Genomic DNA, 10,123 nt, shown 5'->3' on the forward strand with positions numbered 1-10,123 from the left:
CCACATGGGTGCAGGGTCCCAAGGCTTTGAGCTGTCCTTGATTGCTTTCCCGGGCCACAAGCAGGGAGCAGAATGGAAAGCGGGGCTGCCGGGATTAGAACTGGTGCCCATATGGGCATCCCAGTGCATACAAGACGAGGACCCTAGCCACTAGGCTATGGCGCCGGACCCTAAATAAAAATATAGCTTAAAGATTTCTTTTTATTTTGAAGGTCACTTTTGCAGAGAGGAGAAAGAAAGAGAGGAGGTCTTCGATCCATTGGTTCACTACCCAAATCGCTGCAATGGCTGGAGCTGATCTGATCTGATCTGAAGCCAGGAGCTTCTTCTGAGTCTCCCATGTGGGTGCAGAGGCCCAAGAACTTGATTATCTTCCACTGTTTTTCCAAACCATAAATAGGGAGCTGGATGGGCAGTGGAGCAGTTGGGACATGAACCAGCACCATATGGGATGTAGGAGCCACAGGGCAGAGGATTAGCCTGCATGCCAGCTCCAAATAAATAAATATTTTAAAAAGTAGGCTGAGCCTGATCTGAACAGTCAATCACCAAAGATTTACTGCTTTCCCAGGCCACGAGCAGGGAGCAGGATGGGAAGCAGGGCTGCCGGGATTAGAACCGGCACCCATATGGGATCCTGAGGAATGTTCAAGGCAAGGACTTTAACCATTACACTATCGTGCTAGGCCCTGAATAAATCTTTTAGAAAAAAAAGAGAAAAGAAAAAGAAAGTGCCCCTGGATAGTTATTATATCTTTGTTCACAACTGCCAACACTTGGAAGCAGCAAAGGTATTCCTTAGGAAGTGAGTGACGCATAGACTGATGAACCCCGATAATGGAATGCTATTCAGTGATTAAAAGAAATAGGCTTTGGGTCTGGAAGTGTTAGTCCACGCTGCTCTGTGAATCGCTGAAGCCAATTTAATATAAAAAGGCTATAAACCGTGGGTGCTGTGATGCCTCAATTGGCTAATCCTCTACCTGCAAATGCAGCATCCCATGTGGGTGCTGGCTTGACTCCCAGCTGCTCCACTGCTGATCCAGCTCCCTATTTGTGGCCTGGGAAAGCAGCAGAGGATGTAGCAAGTCCTTGGGACCCTGCACCCATGTGGGAAAGAGGCTCTGGCTCCTGGCTTTGGATCAGCTCAGCTCCGAATGTCGCAGCCATTTGAGGAGTGAATCAGCAGATGGAAGATCTTTCTGTCTTTCCATAAATCTGATCTGCTTTTCCAATAAAATTTTTTTTTCTAAAAAAGAAGAGTTTTTTTTTTTTTTAAGATTTTATTATTATTGGAAAGCCGGATATACAGAGAGGAGGAGAGACAGAGAGGAAGATCTTCCATCCGATGATTCACTCCCCAAGTGAGCCTCAACGGGTCAGTGCGCCCCAATCCGATGCCGGGAACCAGGAACCTCTTCCAGGTCTCCCACACTGGTGCAGGGTCCCAGAGCATTGGGCCGTCCTCGACTGCTTTCCCAGGCCACAAGCAGGGAGCTGGATGAGAAGTGGAGCTGCCGGGATTAGAACCGGCGCCCATATGGGATCCCGGAGCGTTCAAGGCGAGGACTTTAGCCGCTAGGCCATGCTGCCGGGCCCAAAAAGAAGAGCTTTTAAAAGAAGGCTTTGTATTGCATGATTCCAACGTTGTGATTTTTAGGGAAAGACAAAACTATGGAGAGGTTCAAAGGATCAGCAATTGCTTAGGATTGTTTAGAAACAAACGAGGGCATCGAGTCTTCTGCCCTGCCCAGCGCCAGGTTCAAGGTGACGTTCAGCACTTCATTCAGGTCTTCCATGTGAGTGACAGTACTCTGCTTGAGCCATCATCTCCTGCCTTCCAGGGTGCCCACCAGCAGGAAGCTGCATAGGCAGTACAATCACCCAGCCCCTGATGAAGGATGTCAATGTCCCAGGTGGTGACATAATGCCACTGTGCCTGATGCTCATCTTATTTGAAGCCTTTAAAATAGGACTTCTTGGGGCTTGGCACTGTGGCATAGCAAGTTAATCCTCCACATGGTGCCAGTTCCATTCCAGGCTGCTCCGCTTCTGATCCAGTTCCCTGGTAAGGTGCCTGGGAAAGCAGCGGAAGATGACCCAGGTGCTTGGGAGCCTGAACCCACGTGGGAAACCCAGAAGCTCCAGGATCTTGGCTTCACATTGTCCTCGCTCTGGTAGTTACAGCCATTTGGGGAGTGAACAAGAAGATGGAAGATCTCTCATTCTTTGTCTTTCTTTCTCGATTTAATTTTACCTTTCAAATAAAATTAAATAAATATATATAATAAGATAACAATGCTTGTCATGCCCCCCAAACTGGGTGCTTTTGCCAACCCCATAGAGGAGACATTCGGGTGGTGTTGGCTGTAGATTCCGAGGCTGGCGTTCAGTCTCATGTCCTGCTCCTTCCACATAGCCACACGGCTGCCCCTTGGAGGCCTTCTAGATGATTCCCAGAAAACAGAGGATCTTCCCACGATTTCAGATCTCTTTCCTCCCTTTTTGCCTTTCTCTTGGCTTTGTCCCTCTGCGCCAACACAGGTGCGTTCTCCCAGCCTTCAACACGTTCATTGCCTGGGACCATCTGTGTGAAGTCCTCAGGTGCAGTGGGTCTTCTGTTTCTGATCTTCCACTGCTGCTTTTTTAAGACTTGGTCCTTTGGAAGGAGGAGTCCCAGGGTCTTGATGAGAGCTTACCTGATGCCAGTTGAAGGCTGTTTCTTTCTTTCTTTTTAAGATTTATTTATTTTTATTGCAAAGTCAGTTATACAGAGAGGAGGAGAGACAGAGAGAAAGATCTTCCATCCAATGATTCAATCTCCAAGTGACTGCAACAGCCGGTGCTGTGCCGATCTGAAGCGGGAGCCAGGAACTTCCTCCAGGTCTCCCATGTAGGTGCAGGGTCCCAAGGCTTTGGGCTGTCCTTGACTGCTTTCCCAGACCACAAGTAGGGAGCTGGATGGGAAGTGGAGCTGCCGGGATTAGAACCGGCGGCCATATGGCATTCTGGTGCTTTCAATGCGAGGACTTTAGCCACTAGGCCACCGCTCTGGGCCCGGAGGCTGCGTCTTGATTTCTCATGGATGTGAACATAAATCCCTGGCCTACGGCAGGCTACCCACCCCCATCCCCACAGAGCCCCTGCTTCTTAGGTAGCACCCTGGAGGAGTCTGTGCTGGATGGTGGCGTCCCCAACAGGTAGTAAGACATACAAGTGTGTCGACATGTCTGGGGCTGCTTGGTTCTAAGGGTGGGGTCGGGGCTGTGCAGTTGCAGTTGGGGGCGGATGTTTGCTGCCATGGCTAAGATGCTGCCCTGCTGTGTGATCTGCTCCACCACCGAGCACTGAAGGTCCTGTGCCTTCTCTCCCCTTCATATCCAATTACCCCCTCGGTGCCCCCCTCCCTGTCGTGTATACAGTGTCATCTCTTCAGTCTGTTTCTCCAGCCATGGATTTCCCCTCTGCTCCAGACACGCTGGTCTAATGCCAACCCAGCGATGCCACCTGCAGGTTTTTTGTTATTTGATTGCTTGCTTTATTTGTATTTATTTTATAAGCAGAGCAACAGTGAAGGAGAGAGTGAGAAATCTTCCATCCATTGGTTCACTGCCCAGATGGCTGTAATGACCAGAACTGGGCCAGGCTGAAGCCAAGAGCCAGAAGCTCTATTCAGGCCTCCCAGGTGGGGGCAGAGGTCCAGTCACTTGGACAGTCTTCTACTGCCTTCCCAAATGCATTAGCTGGGAGCTGAACCGGAAGCTGAGTAGCCAGAATTTGAACCGGCCATTTGATGAAAAATATGTAGCACTTCAGGTTTTTTTTAAGTTCCTTTTGAGAAATTATTCTGCTCAGAACTCAGCAATTTCCATTTTAGTCATAACTCAGCCAGAGACCCACAGATTTGGATATACCCCTACTTCCTCTCCATTTGCTGGCTCAACTTTTACTATGTCAGTCCCACCACTCTTCCTGGAGCACGGACAAGCTCCTGCCCTATGCATCTGCTTGCAAAAAACTTGCCTCAGATGCCCTCATGGGCAAATCCTTCCTCTGAATGCCACTGTATCGCATGATTTTTTTTTTCTTTAAATAGCAAATTCAGGGCCCAGCGGCGTGGCCTAGCGGCTAAAGTCCTCGCCTTGGAAGCCCCGGGATCCTATATGGGCACTGGTTCTAATCCCGCCGGCTCCACTTCTCATCCAGCTCCCTGCTTGTGGCCTGGGAAAGCAGTTGAGGACGGCCCAATGCTCTGGGACCCTGCACCCGTGTGGGAGACCCGGAAGAGGTTCCTGGCCCCCGGCTTCAGATTGGCACAGCACCAGCTGTTGTGCTCACTTGGGGAGTGAATCATCGGATGGAAGATCTTCCTCTCTGTCTCTCCTCCTCTCTGTATATCTTTCTTTGTAATGAAAATAAATAATTCTTTGAAAAATAAATAAATAACAAATTCATTTTATTTTTAATGGTGCTTACATGGTTGAAAAGGATGCATGCCCCTGTGGACCACTATTTAGGGAGGTGAGGGTCAAGGAATGGGGGAAAGTGGACAAGACAACAGCCTCCAAATTCTTTTTTTCCCTGTATCTGAGGAAAATGGAGAGAGAAGGAGAGAGAGACACTCCCAGCAATCCAACTGCATCAGTACCTAGGAATGGATGGGAGAAGGCCAGCTGATATCATCCCAGGGTCCCGATAACTAGCATCTGAATGTACTGCTTAAGTCATTTTGATAGTTCTGAGAGACTGTTTGATTTCATTGCTCCAAGTTTGAGGAAATCCTTCCAACATCCATTGGCTGAATCGTCCACCTTACAGGTTCCGTTTACCCAGATATTTGTTGTCAAAACTTGGCTGGGAGAGCTGTCCAGTTTGTCCTGCCTTCCATGATATTAGCCCTCCTCTGCAGGCCTCAATGAACTGTTGTCATGTCCCCCATGAGCACCTGGGCATGCCATCAACTGCAGAGGCTTCATCAACCATGGAGACTCAATTCTGACAAATGTACTCCATGATCAGACCACAGATCCTGCAATTTTCCCCGTGGTTGGGAGTTCTGAGTCCAGTGATCCAGTTGTGGGAGGACCCCAAAGAAAACTTGCCAGAGGTGACCCCATCCTGACTTCTGTGTGCGCCAGTCAATGTGGGGTCCTGCTCAGTCTATCACCCGTATTAGCCTATACACACAAACTGATGATTGCAGTCACCCAGTCGGTTCTGTCTCCAGCCCCATCTCATACATAAAACAATGGATACTGCGACTCAGCCCAACCCTGCCCACCATACACTTTGCCTCACGTACACCAGTGGGAACTGCAGTCTAGTGGGAGAGACCTCTAATAACCCCACCAGGCCAGACCCCAGCCCAGGTTCCTGCACATGATGGGATGTGCAGCAGACTGGTCTAGTCTGTTACACATCCCATTTGGCTCTCTTTTACACATCAATTGGCATTGGAGCCTAGCTCAAAACAACTCATCCACTATCCACCTCACACTCACGCTGGAAGGTGCCACTGCTGTGTAGGCAGACCTACACCCAGCCCCAGGCTCACCAGTGGGAGCTGCAGCCCATCAAAGAGGTACCCACAGTTTCCCTATGAGGCTCATTTCTAACACTGGATCTTGCACTTTCCAGGTGGTTCTGTGGTCTAGTCTGACAGTTCTTGCCCCCATTCCCACTTGCCAGCTGATGCTTCAGCAATACACAGTCAGCCTGCACTTACTTTGGCTCATGCATGTACCAGCGGATATAGTGGCTAGGCCCAGCCTGGTTTTCCTCCTAACCCTGAAGATAGGTAGGTCAATGGCTGTTGTAATTCTGCCCAACTTGATCTGCCCCAGTTTCACTTCTCACACTCACCAGTTGAAGCCGAGGCCCAGCAGGGGAGCACCCAGGCTTATGTGTCTTATGCATGATGGAGGGAGTTGCAGCCCAGAATGGCGTGTCTCACCTCACCTCAGCATCCACCGGGGGTGCTTCAGCATGGCTTGGTCTGGCCTGCCCCCAGTTCCAGCTCAGGTTGGCAGGTGCTACAGCCTAATCCAGCACAGCCAGCCCTAATGTGAACTGGCTGGTGTTGTAGCCCAACCTGGCCTGGCCTGCACCCTGTCCTGGTTCTCACGTTAGTCAGTGGGTGCTATGAACTGGCTCAGCCTGGCCTGCCCCTGATTCACCTGAATGTTGGCAGGTACTATCCTGACTTGACCTGGCCTGCTCCCAGCCTTGATTCCTGTGCTCACCTGTAGGAACTGCATCCTGACAGAGGAGTTCCCCAAGCTCCTCTATCAGGTCACCTCCCAGTAGCAGATTTTGTGTACATACTGGTGGGTTGTTGGCCCAGGCTGACTTGGCCCACCTCCTATCCTGGCAGTAACAGTGGCCTTGCCTGATCAGCCCATATCCATTCTGGCTCTTTCTGTTGGGGACTACAGCTCAGCCATGCCTGGTCCACCCCCAGATCCAATTCTCACGTGGTTCAGCAGGTGTCAAGACCCAGCCCAGCCAGTCTTACACATACACTGGCTCTTGCAAGCACCAGCTGGTGCTGTAGCCTAGCCCAGTCTGGCCCACCTCAGACCCAGTCCACACCCATGCTGAGAGATATTGCAGCCATATCCAGCCCAGTTGACTGTTTCTCATTCCAGCTGTCATGCTCACTGGTGGAACCGCAGCTTAGCCTGGGTGTCCCCTTAGCTGCCTGACCAGGTCTCTTCCCAGCCATAGATCTTGTGCATGCCAGTGGTTGCTCTGACCCTGGTGTAACCCCTTACCCATCTTGGTCTTTGCTATCAGATGCTGCAGCCTGTCCTCGCATGGCTTGTGTCCAGTCCCAACTCTTTCCGATGGGTGCTACAGCTTAGCCCTTCCCACTCTGCCCCCCATCTCTGGCTTTTATGCAAATCAGTAGGTATGATGGCCTAGCCTAGCTTGGCATGGCCTGCAACCTATCCTGGCTCCTGCACATACCAGTGTGCTATGGTTTGGCCTGGCCCTTACAAGTCCAGTCTCTTCAGAACCAACCTACATCCCTGCCGATAAATGAAACAACCCTATCTGGCCTGACCAACACCTAGCCCTGACTCATGTACTCATCAGTGGGAGCTGCAATCCACCAGGAGAGTTTCCCAACTTCCCTCAGCAGGACCATTCCCAGACCTCACATGGGCCAGTGGATGGTAGGCCCTTACCTGGCAGTCTGCCCATGGTGGTGGATGTTGAGGTCTGGTTCAACCCATATGATATTTTTGGGTGTGCCTACGGGTATACTGCCTGAATCAGCCCAGACTATTTCTAAACCTAGTAACCCATGAGTGTTGTTGAGTTCCATGGTTATGCTTAGCCCAGCCCATCACCACCCTAGCCCTTGAGCAAACCAGCTGGTATGGCAGTCTCACAGGGATGAGCTCATGATCCCTCACAGAATCTGCTCCCAGACCCAGTTCTCTCATGAGCTGGTTAGTGTCATGGCCCACCCTCTGCCCCAACACTCACTGGCGGGTACTGTGGTCAAGCCCTGCCAGGCTTTTTTGTACACCAGTAGGTGGTGGTTGATATGAACAATCCCAGCTCAGGTTTCCCATGTGGGTGGATGCATTAGTTTGGCCCTGAAAGGTCCTCTGGGTTCGCTCCTCTAAACCACCATGTCTCACCTCCTCTTCTACCTGCAATTACAGTAGCCAGGTTGGTGGAAGTCCTCTAGAAGTCACTCCTCACCTGTCACATTCTCTCTTAGCAGTCCTCCCTCCCACATCTCCAGATCCACAGCCCCTAATGCCCACGAGCATGAATCTCCCCAATCTGGGTCCTCTGGAAGTGTGTCGTGTAGCCTGGGGCCCTGTCTGCCCACACAGGCCCATGCACACTCATGCCTGTGTCCTCAGACCCTGTCTGATGGTATGCTGGCATCTGTCCCCGGTCATAACATATCCTAAAATAAATAAATAAATAAAAAGATGTGAAAGTATGCTGGAACACTGATATAGTTAACACAAATTTGGCATTAAATAGGTCTAGGATGCCTGCCAGCTATTAGCTGCTTTTCTTTCAGCAGTTCTAACACTTGCCTAGGTACAGTGCATCCTAGGTAGTTGCCTACAGTTGGGGTGTATGTATTTTTTAATTTTTATATTTATTTATTTTCATTTGCAGCACAAAGTTTCAGCAAAGAGTGTAGAGACAGACACACTAGTCACACACACACAGAGAATACCTTCCATCTACTGATACGCTCCTCAAATGGCTGCAATAACTAGGGCTAGGCCGGGCTGAAGCCAGGAGCCTGGAGCTTCTGGGTCTCCTACCTGGGCTGAGGGGCCCAAACACTTGGACTAATTTTTTTAAAAATATTTATTTATTTATTTACTTTTATTGCAAAGTCAGATATAAAGGGAGGAGGGGAGACAGAGAGGAAGATCTTCCGTCTCATGATTCACTCCCCAAGTGAGTGCAACAGCCAGTGCTGCGTTGATCCAAAGCCAGGAGCCAGGAACCTCTTCCAGGTCTCCCACGCGGGTGCAGGGTCCCAACGCTTTGGGTTGTCCTCGACTGCTTTCCCAGGCCACAACCAGGGAAATGGATGGGAAGTGGAGCTGCTGGGATTGGAACCAGCGCCCACATGGGATCTCAGTGCTTTCAAGGTGAGGACTTTAGCTGCTAGGCCACTGTGCTGGGCCCTTGGGCTATTTTCTACCACTTTCCCAGAAACATTAGTAGGGAGTGGGATTGGAAGTGAACTGGCACCCATATGGGATGTTAGCGCCACGGGTGGAATTTTAGCTTGCTATTCCATGGTGCTGGCTCCAGCCATGCCATCTTTGACTCTCATCTTTCCTTCGACTTTTCTCAGTCTCAACAGGATGTTTGGCCATCTGCCCGCCTGACTGGTGGCTCTCTGTAGTTGGAAAGCTTCAGTGCTGGCGGAAGCCTCGCTGACAGGATTAGACAACCAGCTGGATGCTGCAGAAGTGACTGCTACAGAGCAGGGCAGGAGAATGGAGCTCAGGCTCATACCGGCGCTTGGTGGATGTGCAGTTGTTAGAAGCCTGAGCAGAAAATATTCCCGTGAGGTGCCCAGAACACCCATCCACCACTCTGACGTCCTGTTGGAGAGATGCCGTAACAATTTCCGATCTTATTTCTAGTTTCCTTCTTCCTCTCTTGTCTCGATGCCCGGGCAGGCACTCACTTGCAGACATTTAGCCAGTTAGTAGCTGTTTATGCTATGGAAGAAATTCATCAGAGAACAACATGGGTCAAATGTGGGCACTCTGGAGGGCATCACTCATCACTTAAAATGTGAACCCCAAGGAACACTCAGGGCCCGGCTGGCTATCCAACCCCACCTCCCCATGCAGGTCCCCATGGTCATGTCAACCCCAAGGAATGACCAGCTGGGCACCCCCACCACACCTTCCCTCCACGTGCAGGTCCCCATCCTTTACAAAAATGCTGGACCAACACCAAGTTTCTGTGAGATCCCAGGGCAGTAGTGGCCTAAGAAAGAATTTCTGGCGAGGGTGAACCCCCCCATGGCTCTGCCCATACCGCCTAAGGACACGGGTCTCCCCCCTTCACACTTACATTGTAGTTTCAGCATAGTTTCTTCTTTTTCCACCTGTGAGAACACGGAGTCTCATGGAAGCCTTGGAGAAGGCTGACCAGGAGCCCTAGGGAGCCCTTGGTGCTGAGCCCTGAGGCAGTTTACAGAGCAGATTCTAGCAGGATCAGCACTTGGGGAGGGGAGTGGGAAGGGCAAGGCCGGAGCCAGTCCCTCTTGCAGGTCTGCCCTCACAAGGGCTGGCCTGTGACTGCTGCCTGTCCCCAAGAGAACAGACTGTTCTACCCTCCACTGGCATTACAGAGCAGTCCAGCACAAGGCCTGCAATCATGCATGCTCTTCTGTGTGTGCATGATGTTCTTTGAGACCAGGCCAGAACCTTCTCCTTGGGGCACAGGGTACTCAGACCCACCCCTCACCCAGCCCTACCTGAGCTCTTCCTCCTCATCATCACACCAGCGACCACAGCTCCAGTGAGCACAGCTGCCAGGAAACCAGGCCAGCAATGACTCCCCACATGGGCACATTGGGCTGAGGAGGCTCTGAGAGGGGAAGCAAGGGTGA

General features: G+C 51.0%; 1 protein-coding gene across 8 annotated transcripts in view; it reads right to left on the minus strand.

Moving 5' to 3' along the window:
* Positions 1-8,616: 8,616 nt before the first annotated feature.
* Positions 8,617-10,123, minus strand: part of LOC101523895 (patr class I histocompatibility antigen, A-2 alpha chain-like) — a 426,293-nt gene continuing 424,786 nt past the window's right edge. For 3 of the 8 annotated variants that reach the window (XM_058666573.1, XM_058666584.1, XM_058666592.1), the window contains 2 exons: positions 9,583-9,613; positions 9,158-9,221 (listed from right to left, as the gene is read on the minus strand). In XM_058666573.1, the coding sequence (XP_058522556.1) occupies positions 9,217-9,221; positions 9,583-9,613 (36 nt within the window). In that variant the 3' untranslated portion in view covers positions 9,158-9,216. Of the gene's footprint in view, positions 9,102-9,157; positions 9,222-9,349; positions 9,496-9,582; positions 9,617-9,994; positions 10,102-10,123 lie in introns of those variants that run through there. The other 5 variants (XM_058666463.1, XM_058666458.1, XM_058666376.1 and 2 more) reach the window with 4 other exon arrangements.

The sequence above is a fragment of the Ochotona princeps genome, chromosome 1 (assembly GCF_030435755.1).
Source record: "Ochotona princeps isolate mOchPri1 chromosome 1, mOchPri1.hap1, whole genome shotgun sequence".
In the NCBI taxonomy this organism is placed as follows: domain Eukaryota; kingdom Metazoa; phylum Chordata; class Mammalia; order Lagomorpha; family Ochotonidae; genus Ochotona; species Ochotona princeps.